This window comes from Pteronotus mesoamericanus, unplaced genomic scaffold, assembly GCF_021234165.1.
Source record: "Pteronotus mesoamericanus isolate MK-2021 breed Mesoamerican mustached bat unplaced genomic scaffold, CSHL_Meso_final contig_164, whole genome shotgun sequence".
Lineage (NCBI taxonomy): Eukaryota > Metazoa > Chordata > Mammalia > Chiroptera > Mormoopidae > Pteronotus > Pteronotus mesoamericanus.
In genome coordinates this window covers 30,272,980-30,290,483 of record NW_026555065.1, presented here as the reverse complement: position 1 = coordinate 30,290,483, position 17,504 = coordinate 30,272,980, and the positions used below count along the sequence as shown (strand labels likewise).

Here is a 17,504-nt window from a genome sequence, read left to right as displayed (position 1 = left end):
ATGGCTTGGGAGATAGCATATAGATACAGTCATGCTTTTAGAACCGTCCATTGCCGTATGCAGAGAACTTTCGAATCTTACGTCATCTTTGTTTTTGAAGGTGAAAATTAGACAGCTCCCTCCCCACAGTTCATTTTTTATTTTTTACTGTTTTGTGTTGTTTTGTTTAATCTGTAAACAGCTTAAGGATAACTGTATTTGGAGTGTGTTTGGGTAGTCATGCGAAATGCGTTTAACAGATAAGAGCCAGCCGTAACTGAGTTTCACTAAGCCTGGTTGTTTCTGTGGAGTATGGTGTTTAGCAGTGAGGCCTGATAACTGGGTGAAGAATGCTGAGTCACATAAAAATAAGACCCAGCCTTCCCACCAGCCACATCTCGCCTCTTTACCCCTCATGGTGCTTGAGCCACTCCGGCCTTTCTGCTCTGCGAATGGCCAAACTCCCTTCAGTCTGAGGCCTCTGCTCATGTGGTTTCTGTGGGGACAGGCTGCCCTACCAGACTTATTCCAGGCAAACTCAAAAGCTAGAATTAAGAGAGTCTTACAAAGGAGAAATAGGCTCTGGGATATGGGAAGATAATCAAAATGCACTTCCACATGTTCTGTGTTGCCTGTATGAGTTGGCCTCAATAAAATTCTAGACTAATGATTTCCTCTCTTTAGCTTGGGTATTACTAGTGCTTGCTGGTGCTCCTCAGTTGGAGATTTTATGAAGAATATTAGGAAAATATTTGTGTGGTTTTGAAAAGGAGGCTTTATAGGATCTTGAGAATGAGAGTAGAAGCTGAAAGAAGTACTGTCAGCAGCAAAAGGTGTGGATATGAGTTTGCATTTTATGCTGAGACGATGTGAATTCGTATCAGAGAGGTGATTTCAGTGAACTGAGCTAAGATGTAGTAAGAAAATAATCAGACAAATCAAAGATGAAACAATGGATAAGACTTTTTAACTCTTTAATTTATGAGAATCTGGCATACATTTAGCCAGTCGACAAATCGAAAGCATTCTCACATTCATTTTAGAAAGGGGTTCAGACATTTTCTCTAGGAAACCCCACAGTATTCTCTAAATTGGAGGGCCTGCTTCAAGCCATTTTTTTCATCATGGGATTACAGCATTTGGGGACTTTAATTATTTAACACTAACCTTTATGTAGAACTTTTAATTGTGAGAAGAAAAATTCGACAGGCTAAGCTAGAAAATACCATGTTTGAAAGACATAAATAGTAATAGGAATAGACTGACTTTCAAAAACATATTCAGTGTAGCAAAGAGAATGAAATAATGAGGAGGAATGGATGACAGGCCAGAAAATTCAGGCAAGGTGGGACTCGGCTGCTGGACCAAGGCACAGAATTTCACAGTGATCTTAGGAAAAGACAGTGGCAGTGTACTTGCGGGACTGTGCTTTCTGTACGACTGTGTGGGCGCGCGCGTGCGTGCGTGCGTGTGTGCGTGCGTGTGTGTGTGTGTGTGTGTGTGTGTGAGAGATGGGGGTGGGGAGAGAAAAGGAGTGTGTCTGAGCATCACTCTACACGTACTAGGCTATTTTCCAGGTGGTGGTGGCTTGGCATTGATCTAGCTCTTCTTTCTTATCTCCCTCTGGAAAGTGAATTGTAAATCACTGCAAGTTGCCATGGTTTAGAGTACAGTCTGCTTCAGGTAGTAGACTCAGGACTTTTGATTATCTGTGTGAGGGTTTTCACTAACTGATATAACAGACAAAGTCAACATTTTGGATGTCAAATAGGTTACAAAATGAAATACAAATGAAGTTTTAGGTGGACTAAATATTTTTAAAATCAACACCATGAGTGTCCTACTATGTGTGCAGTTACATGTAAAACAAGAAAGGGAGAGAGTACAAACTCTTTGAAAGCTTTGGGGAAGGCATTTAAATGCTTTAAAAAATCCCTTAGTTTTCTGTTTCTTACAGTCTTCTCTTGTCTTGTTCAACTCAAGACCTAAAAGCAAGGAGAACAGGGAGTGTTTCTTCTCTATGTTATTAGCACTCAATAGTGTTTGGCACATAATTGTGCTGAAAAATGTATGAAAGAATAAAAATTATTAAGTAAATGAATTGTTACTTCTGCAGTCATTATTGTTTTACTTCACATTATGCCTATTTTCCCTGGGAAAAGTAGTCAACAGTATTTATTTTGGTAAAAAGGTCCTTCTTTATGCTGGAAACTAGAATTTTATTCCACACTCACCTCTTAGCAGAAGTGGCGAAAAAAGTTGAAAGGCATATATTCCCTAAAATTAGTTTTAGTTATAATTTGAAAAGTTTAAAATAATTGGAGACAACTCATAACTTTGGTGAGCACAGTCACTACACTCCAAGCTGACTCTTATTAACTCCCTGCGTCTTGAGTAGGACATTCTGATAATTTGTCATAGAGTAGTTGCTTCCCCAGCCCATATTTATTCTCCTTTTTCTCCTCAGGCTCCTGATTCTTGTCTGGGCACATGGCCACCTGGGAAGAAATTAATTATCTTGCATTCCTTGTGACTTGATAAAATGATATGATATAGCTGTGGCCAAAAGAGAACTGAGTAGAACTAATGTTTTGTGGTAGTTTCTGGGAAAACTTAGCAGATAGATGGTGCATGCCTTTGTCCCTTTTTCTCCGGTTCTTTTTTCCTCCTTGCTGTCTGGAGTTTGGGTGGGGTAGCAGGAGCTCTGGTCATCATCTTGGATCATGACTCCATATGAATGGCAGACCAGCACCACTATCCCAGCCTTTGACCTCCTAAGCCTTGGCGTTTTTGTTGATGGAGATATGACCTTTTATCTTGTTTGAGTCATAATTTCTCAGCTCTTTTGTTCCGTGCAGCCAGACCTAATCCTAACTGACATGCTGTTTTACTTCAGACCAGGTCTGTCAGGTCACTGTTCGTGTGAGGATTGATCTTTATATTCTCTTATTTAGTCATCCTTTTCTAATCATTTATTCTCATCTTGGAGTTCTTTCTGTGCCAGGGTTTGATATTTCTGGAAATAATTGATCTGAGGAATTATACTAGATTGCCTACAGTGGTACAGGGTTAACATAGAATATTCAACTATTTTGAGGAAAAGAGCTAGATTCTAAATTCTAGAATGTCAGCATCATCCTTCTATCATAAAGCCTAGAACTCTTTCGTGGTACCTGAGTGTATTTCATGGTATCCCTTCTACAGATAGGGAGGCAACTTTTTAGGGACATTGGGGAAGATAGGCACATCTATTATGTAGTATTCAATGTGGATATTTGATGCTCAGTGGCTTTGGGGACCCCACACATGGTGAGAAAGCTAATTATAAGTCACTGTTGAGCAGAGAGAGAGATTTTTCTTATCTCTCTTGTTCTTTGGCTCAACCTGACTTTTTTTTTTTTTTTAATTAATACTGTAGTAGCTTGTATAGTCTTCGTCACAAAGGCAAAATGTTAGCTGTTGTTTTGTTTTAGGATAAATGTCGGAGTGCTTGACATCATGCAGAAAGACTCATCCACAGAAGCTAGAAGTTGGGGGTGGCAAGAATTTTTTATGTCCTAGAGGCTGAACTGTGATCACCTCTGAACTGATCTGTGTCAGCCTGTGGATTTAGGATCCACCTGGACCTTCCAACTCTGCCATCTCTCATAGATGAGAGTAGAGAAATTTGGAGTGAAGAAAGGGTACGTTTCATTTTCTATAGCAGCCATTGTGACCGTTGGGGCATATTCTTTTTTAATGAAAATTGTGAACTTGTCAATCTACAAAGTTTGTGGTTTCCCAGAGACATGGTGTCTTGGTTGAGGGCATATGCTAAGGGCTGTGGGGGAAATAAAGGAAGGTGACCATGACAAAGGAAAGCCAGGAAAATAGAGCTTAAAGTGAAGTACTCATCCTGAACTAGTGATACATTCCTCTTGCTTTCTAGAGTTGGTTTCCAAAAGAACATACCACAAAGGTCTGGGCCAGTTTTACGAGAAAAAGATCCAAATGCTTAGGACAGATGTCAGTTATGGGAATTGCTACTACCAAATTATTGGAACTAGGTCTTGTTAGGTTTGGACAATTTTTCATCTTTTCACACTCACTCTTCATGTATACCTAAAATCTGAATTGTTGAAACGGAAAGAAAGTCTTTGCTCGTTTTTTTTTTTTTTTTTTTTTTTTCTTGGCCCTTGCTAATTCCTTGTAACCCCACCTGAACTTTCACTGAGAGCTTTTGTCATGCTAAGTACTTTTGCTTGGCAGGAAGCCCTTTTTTGCTGATGGGGCTGAAAGGATAAACTTAAAATGCAAAGATGTGTCATCTATGACTAAGCTTTTACAAAGCGTAATATTGCAGAATTCTAACAAGTTTAGTGTCCACTTTGCCATTGATCATAAGACGTGTTAGGCCAGTTTAAGAAGTTAGGTAGAGTAAGAATCGTGGCTATTATAAATACAGTGTTAGTGTTGGTATATAATTTCTTTTTCTGAGGCTATCATTATTAAAATACCTAGAATTCTATAAAAACATTGATTTTTAAAAGTACTACAGTAGTTGTTTAAAAGAACCCCAAGAGATTCTTTTCCTAAAAGGAAGAATTCTCTGTTTTTGAATTTGGATTTTCATACCTTCACACATTGCCAGTGTATAAAATATTAGTATACCAAATGTCATAAAATATTTATTGCATATCTGTTTTTTTCTGGGGAACTCAGATAGCTTTAAAGCCTCGTGGCAGTGGTAGAGGGAGCTTTGGTGATTTTCAGTATGATAAGAAACGCCAGGAGCCGAGAGGTCCCTGTGACTGGACTGAGTGGCTGCCTGGCCCCGTCAGGCCGTGGAGCCTCTCCAGACCGGAAGTTCTTCATTGTTCTCTGCAGAGAGTTGCATGGATGGCATCTGTGGTTCCAGCCTTGAGATCTATGGATGTTTTGCCGTAAATGCATTCTCAGAAGGTCCATGCCCTCAGGAAACAGCCTTTTTCTAGATTTCCTTTCCTCTAGGTTTGGTTCAGTTCCAAAAGGAACAGGTGCCCATTGTTAACAAAGGACAATACAACTGGAACAGGTATTGTGCAGAATGGAAAGTCTCTCTTAATACCACCCATTGAGAGATAATCATTCTTAAAGCAGGCATATTATCTTGACTTATTTCTATGCATGTATTTTTGTGACTTATATTTTGTGTATATATCTATATATATCTTATTCACACTGTACTAAAACGTGATTTTTTTTCATGTAACAGTTGCGTGATGGGTATCTATTAATATCAGTACATATAAAGCTACATTATTCTTATTTTTTTATTATTATTTTTTTAATCCTCACCCAAGGATATGTTTCTGTAGATTTTAGGTGGGGGGGGGGAGAGAGAGAGAGAGAGAGAAAGAAAGAAAGAAACAGAGAGAGAGAAACAGAGAAACATCGATGTGGGAAGGAAACATAGATCGGTTGCCTTCCCCATGTGCCCTGGCCCAGAACCTAACCCGCAACCTTTCAGTGTACCGGACGACCCTCCAGCCAACAGAGCCACCCAGCCAGGGCAAAAGTTACCTTATTTTTTAAAATGGCTTCTAGAATGTCAATAGCTGAAAATTTGAGGTGCACCAAATAACACACTGGCCAAATGGTCAAGTGTTAAATCATATTTAGCTGAAGTGAAATATCACTGTTATAGATTTGATGTCCAAAATACAAGTAACATTTAATAGCTTTATTACAAGTAAAATTTAATAGTTATTAAATTTAATAGTTAATAAATTTATTAAACAAAATTTTTATTATAAAATGTTTTAGTCACCAGATTTAATTTTGGTTCTGTACAGGCATTCTCATTTCTCACCACTGTCTCCTGTTAGAGTGTTCCCACAGTCACTATACACTACTGTATATTTGAGGTACTAAATAAGTGACGGCTTTCAGCTGAGGTGGGTGGAGGAACAAGATGTTTGGCTGGCTTTGCCAGAAGAGCGTACTGCTGGTGATACGTACCAGTTAACTTGCCTTTCCTCATGGTCACCAGATAAAGTGTTACCTTTTTATTAAACCTTAGACTTGGGGATTTGTTTGCTGAGCATGAGTAATCCCAGAAACTGAAGCATTGCTTGAGACATTCTTAAGATTGCTGCTATCTCACGTATTTAAGTTTCTAACATTTTGCTGCTTTACACAATTAGTTGATTGAAAAAAAATGTCATTAATTTTGGCTCTAGAAAGGTGGCATTAGAGCAATGTAATTGACTTTCAAGATATAACAAAATTGTTTCAATGCGTATCTCAGATTTCATTGCACGCACGTCAGCCATAGCATTGTGGCTGGAATAGCATTATATGAGAGTTTTTATTCTGTAAGAAAAATGTGAACTCCCAAGGTACATCAGTTTCCTTTTTTTAATAGCATAGTCTCATGAATAAATTATGTTCTTAATAAGCAATCATTGAATTTAGTAGACCTGCTACTTTGGTATTCTTATCTGCGAAGCAGAATGTGATGGGATTTTTGTTGCTGTTGTTCAGGCAGTCTATCTAACAGGCACTTGCTGCTCCTCCGACTTGTTTGAGGGTGTTGTGTAAGTACAGAACGAGGCAGTCCGTGACCTCTTATGTCATGGTATTAGTCTTTGGCCAAAGAAGAAGAAAGAAAGTACTGTTACTCCTTTTATGATTCGTAGTTCTGTTCAATCCACTGTGCTATAATTATTTTCTGAACATATGGTGAATGTGCCTGAAACTATGAATGCTTATGGCTCCTAAGACACTCTTCACCATTTGTTTCATTGTCAGCAACAGCTGGCTGTCATTTCATTGTTCTCCACTGGTTTCCATTCCTTACTTCAGTCAAATTCACCGTTAGTGTGAGAGATCAGGAATGCTCCGCAGGGGAATGAAGCCGGAGCAGAATGGAATGCCTTGTTACTGTAGTGGGCTGTCTTACAGGATGTCTCCAATCCTTGCCGCACGTCCGCATATCTGATGAACAAGATGTGGGAGTAGCACATCTGGTAATACTGCCATCACTTTTGTGCATGTCATGATGTAATTCAGGAAGAAGAATTTTGTTAGCATGTTTTCCAGAAGCACCCTTGATTCTAGGATTCATCATTTCCCAAGTCTGAACACTCTTTCATGTTTAGTGAGAGGATTAGAGGGGTTGATGTTCCTCAGCAGTCATTTTAATAAGCTTATTTTTCAAAATTAGCCACTTTATGCTTTATTTAGTAGGATTTTTAAGTTGCATTGTTCTGCAATTTGATAACTATACAAACTATGTTTTAGGTGACTCATTTTCCTCATAGATTGTTTTCTTTGTGTTTTTATGTGTAAACTTTATTTGATATAAATCAAAAATGATTTCATGGCTGTCATTGTATGATTTTATAGTTTTCCCTGGTCTTGAAATTTTTACATTGCAAAATCCAAGTCTGATTGATAACTTCAATATCTTAATTTCTGTGGATATTGTTTTTTTTTTAATTTATTTTTTCTCTTAGTTTGTTGTTGTCTTGGTCTTGTCTCCTAATATGCCTGCTGGTTTTTCATGAATTTTGGACACTGTATAAAAAAATTGTGGAGATAATTTTAGGCTGTTAATAATGTCATTTTCCTCCAAAAAGGACTTTTTTCTTATAGGCAGAGTCAGAGATTGAGCTGATTCACAGCTTTGCCTCAGACGTTGTGAGGGCTGGCCTATTTCTACTTCGTCCCTTTTTTAAGAGGTAGTTATCAGGGGTCCTGCGTGAAAGCCCCGGGTGCTTTTCTAAGGTTCTTTCTCACCCATAGCCCTGGACTCCAGTTTTTGCTAGCCCAGTGCTGTTAGATTAGCAAAAGGCCTCTGCCGCTTCACAGCCTCCCTGGTGGTTATTTAATGCTCAGTTTTCCAGTCTCTAGGCCCTTCCCTGCCCGCCTTGGGAAATTAACAAATGCTTCAGAGGGAAAAGCAGTTCTAAATGTTAGACTTACCTTGCTCTGCTCTTCTCTTTCTGGATCTTTGTCCTTCATGTTCTCACTGGTGTCCTAGGACTCTAATTCAGTGGTCCCCAACATTTTTGGCACCAGGAACCGGTCTCGTGGAAGACAATTTTTCCACCGACTGGGATGGGGTGTGGGGATGGTTTAGGGATGAATCAAGCGCATTACATTCAAGCTCACCTCTGCAGCCCAGTTCCTAACAGGCCTGGGCCTTACCACTAACTGTCCACAGCCCGGAGGTTGGAGACCCCTGTTCTAATTGAAACAGGGTGCTGAGCTGGAGGACCCCCATACCCCACTCCCCCACCAGAATCCTAAAGCGCCCACAGCTATTGCTTGGGGGATGAGGGAAGTGGAGCAGGGTCATTGAGGGCTACTTAGCATAGCTGAAGAACTCGGCCAGTGATTTAATAATGTTAAAAGCTGTGCCTGTGCTCAGAGCCGGGGAGATGGGCATGACTCTAGCCAGTGAGGCAATGTAGCTGGAGGGGCTTCTTGTACCTGTGAGAGCTGCTTGGAGGTGGCTTATGTGTCACAGAGCCACGTTTGCCTGGACTAACAATGGCAGCCAAGAAAGGAAGAAAAATACAGTAGTGCCAGCAGGTGCAGCCAGTTGTGGGAGGAGTTGGCAATGGGGTTAAGGAGGAAGATCCAGGCTGGGATTTAAACCCAGGCGTGGCAGCCATGCTGGAACTTAACCATGTGGTTTGGTAGCAGAGAGGACGGCCCCCTTGACCATGCAGCTTAGAAAGAAGCGGAAAATCAGGATGGAGCAGTCATGGGGCTCTTGGCCATGTGGCTTGGGAAGGAGAAGCCTCTTGACCCTGTAGTGGCAGGGCGGGGTCTTGGACACTTGGTGTGAAAGAATGCAGAAGGACTCTCACTGGCCTGCCAGGAGGAAGTGCCACTCAGTTTTGGATTAAGAACGGGAGACTAGCCGAGCTTCGGACTTCTATTTTCTTATCCTGAGATATGGTACCACTGACTGGCCTGGTTTGGCAAGGGGAGGCAGGCCTATGTGTGTATGTGTGCGTGCGCAGGTGTTTTAAAGGGATTTTGGGATCTGTCATTATTCTGAACCTGTATAACTTTTGAATAAATAGTTCCTTTCCTTTTTACCAAACCCTGGCACTGAGAGCCACAGTTCTTACCCGTGGTGGGCAGAGTGAGCAGAACCCACACAGGATGTGGACAGGGTTCTGTTATGTAATGTCTTCCAGTACATTTTTTTTTCTTTTTTTTAAGTTTAGCCTGCTGTTCCTAGTTCTCAGCAAGAGGATTAGTTTGTAACAAGCTATTTAGCCATTGTTGGAATCTTACCTGGTTTTGAAAGTAAATATTCCGATATTAACTACATATAGCATGCCTTATTTGCATTACTATTACCTTATACTGATTATATATTATAGATTTGTGCAATCATAAGATCATTCATAATACAGAGGTTCAGGGATGCCAAAAATAACACTGAATAAAGTATTCAGCTATTTAAAAATCCACCAGATTGATTTTTTTTCTTTTTAAAAACACCTCTGATTTTATTGCCATTTAAAATTTATTTCTTTAAAAAACTTTTATTTTTCAATTACAGTTTATATTCAATATTATTTTGTATTAGCTTCAGGTGTACAGTATAGTTGTTGGAGAACCCTAAATTTACAAAATGATCCCCCCTTGATATTTCAAGTACCCACCTGACACCATATATAGTTATTACAATATTACTGACTATATTCTGTATGACATACTTTACAGCTCTGTGACTATTTTGTAATTACCAGTTTGTTCTTAATCTGTTTATTTTTTTCACCCAGTCCCTTAATGCTCCTTCCTTCTGGCAAATGTAAGTCTGTTCTCTGTGTCTATGGGTCTGTTTCCTGTTTGTTTGTTTTGTTCTCTAGATTCTACATATTGGTGAAATCATATGATAATTGTTTTTCTCTGTGTGACTTATTTTATTTAGCATAAGACCCTCTAGATCCATCCATGTTTACACAAATGGTAAGATTTCCTTTTTTATGGCTACATAATATTCCATTGTATCTATGTACCACAGCTTTTTTTATCCATTCATCTATTGATGGGCACATGGGTTACTTCTACAGCTTGACTCTTGTAAATAACACTGCAATGAACACAGAGGTATACATATTCTTTCAAGTCAGTGTTTTGAGTTTCTTTGGACATACACCCAGAAGTGGAATTGCTGGGTCATAAGGAAGTACCATTTTTAATTTTTTGAGGAAGCTCCACACTATTTTCCATAGTGGCTGCACCAGTCTGCTTTCCCACCAACGGTGCATGAAGGTTCTTTTCTCCACATCCTCGCCAGCACTTGCTTGTTGATTTATTGATGGTAGCCATTCTGACAGGTCTGAAGTGTTATCTCATTGTGATTTTAATTTGCATCTCTCTGATGACTAGTGACATTGACCATCTTTTGACATGTCTGTTGTCCACCTGTGTGCCCATTTTTTAACTGGTTTGTGTTTTTGGTGTTGAGTAGTTTGAGTTCTTTGTAAGTTTTGGATATTAACCCCTTATTGGATGTATCATTGGTGAATATCTTCTCTCATTCAGTAGTAGGTTTGTCTTTTCATTTTGTTGGTTTCTTTTGCTGTGCAAAACATTTTTAGTTTGATGCAGTTCTGTTTATTTATTTTTCATTTGTTTCCCTTTCCTAAGGAGATATATCAGAAAAAATACTGCTAAGAGATACTGCTAAGAAAAAGAATGTCAGAGATTTTACTGCCTGTATTTTCTTCTAGGAGTTTTATAGTTTCAAATCTTACATTTAAGTCTTTAATTAATTTTGAGTTTATTCTTCTATATAGTAAAAGAAGATGGTCTAGCCCTGGCTGGGTGGCTCAGCAGGTTGAGGCATTGTCCCATACCCCAAAAGGTTGCGGATTTGCTCCCCAGTCAGGGCACATACCTAGGTTCTTGGTTCGATACCCAAAATGAGGTTCATACAGGAGGCAACAAATCGATGTTTCTCTTTCACATCAGTGTTTCTTTCTGTCTCCCTTCCTCTCTAAAATCAAGGAATATATCCTCTGGTGAGGACAAAACAAAAAAAGGTGGTATGATTTTGTTTTAATGCACCACTTATTGAATTGACTGTCTTTACCTTTTGTATGTTCTTGCCTGCTTTGTCATATACTAATTAATTTATTTTGGGGCTCTCTATTCGGTTTCATTGATCTATGTGTCTGTTTTTATGGCAGTACCATGCTGTTTTTATTATTACAGCCTTGTTATATTGTTTGATATCAAGTAGCCAGATTGATTTTTAATTTATTAATGTATTATTTCATGTATATATATTAACCACTCATATTTCTTATTTGCACTCCTTTTCTTCTTTTTCTATTTGGTGGTTTTATTCTGATTGACCTGCCAAAGTTCTTTGTATGTAAGAGATGCTATTTGCCAGTATGTGCTACAAATGTTTATCAACAGTGAATATTTATATGACTGTTACATTTTAGAATTTATTGAGGTGTTTGTGGCCTTTTTATGGTACTGTTTAAAAATTAATGTTGCACAGATAGTTATAAAGAAAGTATACACATATGAGGTCTGTCCTGAAAGTATCCAGCTGTATACTATGAAAAAGATATTTATTGAAGAAAATACAAGATACAAGAAACATTGTACATAGGACAATGACACCTCAGTCCCCATCAAAGTTATGACCTTCTTGAGGAAATCTGGTTCCTTGGTAGTGGATTGAATCAAGTCATTAGCAACTGCAGCACGATGTTCCCTCTACTCTGGCAGCAAAAGCTGGGGAACGAATTTTGCCATGACATATTTCATGCCAATATCCTGTGTCAGAATCTCAGACACGGTCGTTTTTTGAATCCCCAGATCAGATTCTAGTTCTCGCACTGTCAGTTGCAGATCTTTGTTGAATGGAGCCTGGGCACGTTCAACATTCTCAGGTGTTCTGCTTGTTGTAGGCCTTCCATAACATGGATCACTTTCAACAGGTTCTTGAGCATCTTTAAAGCGTTTGTGCCACACTTTTATTTGCGCTGCACTCATTACATCATTCCCCAAAGCCTGGATTATCCAAATAGTTTCCGTGGAGGAATGTTCAAGCCTAAGGCAGAATTCGATGCAGATGCATTGCTCTACTTGCTCAGTCATTTTGAATGCGATGGCCACACAGTCAGTACACATGCTCACTCAATGGAATCTACTGCCCCCACTAACTAGTACAATGAAGTCATCATTGTTCATGCATAGGCATTCTAGTCCACTCTCCTTGGCTGCCAGGTTATATTGATGTTGTGCGAACTGTTCTCATTATATTAATAATGGCTGGACTTTTTCTGGACTGACCTCGTACATATATGCTCACATACACATACATCCACGTCCATGTACAAGACCTTATTAATTATATTATTCAGCTTCTTTGTATCATAATACTTGAGGGATCAGATTGATTTACCAATGACTAAGAGTAGTGATTATACCCTTTGTCATGATAAAGAGTGTTGGTCTTGGTCCTTTTTGCCTTGAATTTGATCTTGTTAAATGTTAACGTTGTGATCCACGTGTTTTGGAATTGGTTGGATTGGTGTAGGTTTCATCTTTAAATTTATCTTTGTCTCTTTAATTTTGAGTTCTTCACTTTCCCCTCCTTTTAATGTAGAAGTAAAGAATGAATATATGGTTAAATTACCGCAGAGGTATCACAGGAGGAGGAAGTGGGCTGTACCTAAGCTTTTGAAGTATAAATAGAATATAAATGGGTAGAAGTGTGTGGATCTTCTAGACAAGAGTGAAGGATTAAAAAAGAAATGAAGATAGTGTGGAATTTGAAGTATGTTTAGAATAAGAAAGAAGGCTGACTCTGGAGAGAAAGTCTGAATAAATAGGAAATAAATGTGGGTTAATGAGGGTTAATTTTGGAGGATCCTGAAAGCTAGGCAGAGAAATAACCCTTTGTTTATAAATTAGCTGTTTTTCATGCAAATAATCAGATAAGTATACATTTACAAAATAAGCCTGTGTCAAAGCTTGCTGTACAGGATTGTCTTTCATGTTTGCTTATGTTAATCTTACAGGTTCATTTTCCTTTATTCTAGGAGTTCAGAGCAGTGTTATGATTCACTTTAACTAATCTAATACACATTCTTTGAGTTTTATTTTGCATTTGATATTCTAAGCAGTTATTTTGGAGTGATGTTTGAGGTTCATAACCTCACCTCAAGGAGATATTTTAAGTCTGTCATATTGTGGATCAGTCTTGAACTACTTTCCTTCAGTTCTGTTCTTCCCTATCCTTTTCTGCAATGCCCACCCCAGAATCATAACTGTAAGTTTCCTTGCATACCTTAAGCAGATGAGATGACAATCTGCGAAATACGGGTAGGTGGCCATGTCTGCTGGCCTGTATAGCTCAGGCCCGCGCGTATGATAGTGACTTACTGAGAACTAAATGGGACAATAAACGTGTTGTCGACAATATTTTCCAGTGTCCACCATGCACAGATTGCTGTGTAATGATGCGGAAGCCAGGTCCTTCCATTGGAGGATATCACTGAGTTCAGGATGGCCAGGTCTTCAGAAATGGCACTTGTATCCCAAAAGGGGAGTTTAGAGAACTCAGTGTTTTCCTTTGGCTTTTGCATAAAGTTGTATGTTTTTTCTGTTTCTAGGGGACTCCTTCTCACAGTTCCGGTTTGCTGAGGAGAAAGAGTGGTATGGTGAAGCTTCGTGTTCAAAGCAGGTAAGATGATTTGTCTTGAATGTGAGTGGATTGGCTCTTCTCAAGGCTGAAGACTAACACCTCTAATAGTATTGTTGAGATAGAGTCTTTACATAGAAAAGAGTTTAGTAATTCATGAACGGTTTAGTCTCTGTTACCTGAACTGCTCATATAATTTTCAGGGTACTTAAATTTTATAAGTCCTTGAAGCTAGAGTTCACCTTTATACTTGCCCACCGGTGTGAATTGCTTATACAGACTAGGTTGCAAGGTAGAAAATTTATAGTCATGATTTTGAGTTGATTACTTTGCCATTTGGGCTTCCTTCTTTTCCATTTCTGTGAAAATTCCCCTTAGGATTGAAAATTAATTTTTTCCTCTACCTTGTTTTTGGTGTTGAGAAAATCACTTACTTTATATAAATAACTCTTCTTCCAGAGTTAGGAGAATAAAGCTATCAAATAAGAGCAAATATCATATATTTCTTTCAGTGGATCTATAAAGCCCAGTTATTTTATTTACTTTGTGTTCATGCCATATATTCTTCCCAAGGAGTGTTGATTATTTTTTCAAGCACGATTTCACTGATTCTTTCCATATGAGAGCTGACAGGTATTTTTTATCCCTTTAAAATGCACAGAGAATTACTGGTAGATTGTTAGACGCTCCCTGATTCCAGGGCTAGGGCGTACTCTCTGGTACAGTGATTAGACCGGCTGCCCACAGCCTCACACAGGTGGCTGAGCAGCAGACCCCAAAGCCCAAAGGTACGGCACCCTCCACCCCATTCCGGTACTAGCTCAGTACACACACTGTAGGTGGCTCTCTTTACATCTGGGCTGGTGGTGGTTAGTTGTTTGGGATGGACACTGTCTTATACAAACTGAGGAGATGGAAGTTACTTGTAAAAGGACTGCCTGTCACTTTTCAAAGAGTATGTATTATAATATACATGAAGTTGGGAATTAAAAATATTCATCTTTGCTTGAGTTTCTTTGGACATAATACCTAAGATACAGTTTAGAATTCTAGGACAAGTTGAAAACAGACAGACCGAAATCATTGACAAATATGGAGAAAACCAAACAACTCACATTTGAACTCCTTTTGAACCATGTTGGCATCAAAACACTGAGCACCCATTACTAGATGTTTTATTAGACACAGCTTATTTAAAGGTGAAGGAGACAGAGACCATGTTTGTTCATTGCCCTAAGTGCCTTACCTTAGTGGCTGACATATATTCGATGATCAGTAAATAATTATGTAATAAATGAAAAAGAATGCAACATAAAATAAGTGGTGTAATAAATAAATTAACATAATTCTGTGAAAGACAACTGTTGTGGCCTGGAAGTGATTGAGAGCAGGACCATGGGAAAGAGATCATTTGAATGGGCCTTTGTGGACGAGTATGATTCTGGTAGGTCCTGCCCAGGGGGACAACAGGAGAAGGAAGAGGCGATCTGGAAGACCAGGCTGCGCTCGGCTGGGGAGTGTGGCTGGAGTGCAGTTTTCCTGAAGGAGGAGTCTTCAAGGTCTGGGCTAATCGGTAGCAGCAGTCTGGTCCTCGTTTTCTCCCAGGGGCAGTTTAGCATGTGAGAGACAAACCTGCATGTGAATCCTTGTTCTACCACTTAGACAAACTCCCTTTCCTTCTCTTGTTTTCTCATCTGTAAAATGGAGCTAATAATAAAATATAACTTGGAGCTTTAATGGGGATTAAATTCAATAATAAATAAAAGCCTATTAGCATAGTTCCTGACATGTAGGAAACACTCAAAACTAGCTCATTTGACTACAGTTATTTGTTAGCAGAAGTTTAGTTTAGCAAAGAAATAGAAATGGCTGGATTTGACCATAGCAGTTGGGAAGGAGGAACTGAAGAGCTCAGAGTCTGGAGGCAGGGGAAGCCTTTAGGGAAGATGTTATGTTGGGTGAATGGGAAGGGACAGGGGCCCGGCAGCGTGAGCCAGTGAGGGTGGCGAAGGGTTACAGATAGATGGGTCTTCAGCAGAGGACGAGGTGGCGTGTGTCACTGACCAAATATGAGACACGGGGACAAGAAAGATTTGTAGTTGTACACCCAGACTAGGTGAGTGGTGATGCCATTACAAGCCAAAGGAGAGTAGAAAGAAGACAAGTTTGATTTTGAACATTTTGAGTTGAGGTATTGGTGGGGCATAGTAAAAACTGAATTTTTCATTTGTGCATCAAAACTGTTTTCTCTCCAACTTAAACACTCTTTTTTCTTGTATACTTGAGAGAGAAAAAGATGGACTTTATGTATATGTGTAACACACACACACAAACACATGTATATATTTCCCCTCATACCCCCTCTGCCCCCAGTGCCAACCAGTGGCACAAGACATTAAAGACAAAGGAGAAAAAGTAGGAATTTGATAGTGGGACGTGTTAGGTCCTCAAAGGACATCCTTATAGGAGAGGGATGCAGCGCCCTCACGGTGACTTGCCTTCATTTCTTTGTGGTTCACATGCAGGGTGACGGAGATGTAGCCTGGCGGTTGGCACACGTTACTATAGGGGAGTTGTCCCTTAGGTCCATGAGTGGGACTTTCACATCTTTCCTTTGGACAGTATAGGGACATGTGTGGAGGGAAAAGATGGCAGGAGAACGTCATTAGGTGAAAAAATAGATATTTTTTAAAAAACCACCTTAAAAAAAAATTTTGTTGACATAGTGACTTATTTATTCAGCAGAGTTCCTTGAGCATCTGTTCTGCCTAGGAACCTCTAGGACAACTTTAAATGATCCAATATCTGAATTGTAGGGGTGCCAGAAGGAGAATAACAAGAAATAGAAAAGCTATTTGAAAAAAATAATAAAGGAGAACTTCCCCAATCTGGCCAAGGAAATAGACTTCCAGGCAGTCCAGGAAGCACAGAGAGTCCCAAAGAAGTTGTAGCAAAGGAAACACACACCAAAGCACATCATAATTACACTACCCAAGATTAAAGATAAGGGGACAATCTTACAAGCAGCAAGAGAAAAGAAGACAGTTACCTACAAAGGCGTTCCCATCAGACTATCAGCTGATTTCTCAAAAGAAACCTTGCAGGCAAGAAGCAGCTGGAAAGAAGTATTCAAAGTTGTGAAAGGCAAGGACCCACATCCAAGATGACTCTATCCAGCAAAGCTATCATTGAGAATGGAAGGGCAGATAAAGTGCTTCCCAGAAAAGGTCAAGTTAAAGGAGTTCATCATCACCAAGCCCTTATTATATGAAATGTCAAAGGGACTTGGCTAAGAAAAAGAGGAAGATCAAAACTATGAACAGTAAAATGACAACAAACAACTATCAACAACTGAACATAAAAACAAAAACAAGCTAAACAAACAACTAGAACAGGAACAGAATCACAGAAATGAAGATCACATGGAGGGTTATCAGCAAGGAAGGGAGGGGGGAGAACACGGTAAAGGTACAGGGAATAAGCAGCATAAATAGTAGGTACAAAATAGACAGGGAAAGGTTAAGAATAGTATAGGAAATGGAGAAGCCAAAGAACTTTTATGTATGACCCATGGACATGAACTAAGGTGGGGGGAATGCTAGCGGGGAGGGGCAGGGCGGAGAAGAGTAAAGGAGAGAAAAAAAAATCGGATAACCATAATAGCATAATCAATAAAATACACTTAAAAAAAAACAAAAACAAAAACAAAGTGGCACTTGATGGCAGGCTCTGGGCTCTGGGACTCTTGCAAGGAGACAAGGAGCAATCACTGTGGTGGCTGCAAGTGTTTTGACAGCAGCATGGAGAAGGTGCAATGTCAGCCTGGCCTTGGATGATGGTGGGAATTAGAAACGTACGGGGAGAG

The 17,504-nt window shown here is 39.4% G+C and overlaps 1 protein-coding gene and 1 pseudogene across 1 annotated transcript in view; one reads left to right on the top strand and one right to left on the bottom strand.

Moving 5' to 3' along the window:
- LOC129064432 (lupus La protein-like) overlaps positions 1 to 13,332 on the bottom strand; it is a 123,790-nt pseudogene extending 110,458 nt beyond the window's left edge.
- The window catches only part of AVEN (apoptosis and caspase activation inhibitor), a 182,773-nt gene that overhangs the window by 158,782 nt on the left and 6,487 nt on the right, over positions 1 to 17,504 (top strand). Inside the window, exon 3 of the mRNA XM_054565624.1 lies at positions 13,611 to 13,681. Coding sequence (XP_054421599.1) covers positions 13,611 to 13,681 — 71 coding nt within the window. The remainder of the gene's footprint in view (positions 1 to 13,610; positions 13,682 to 17,504) is intronic.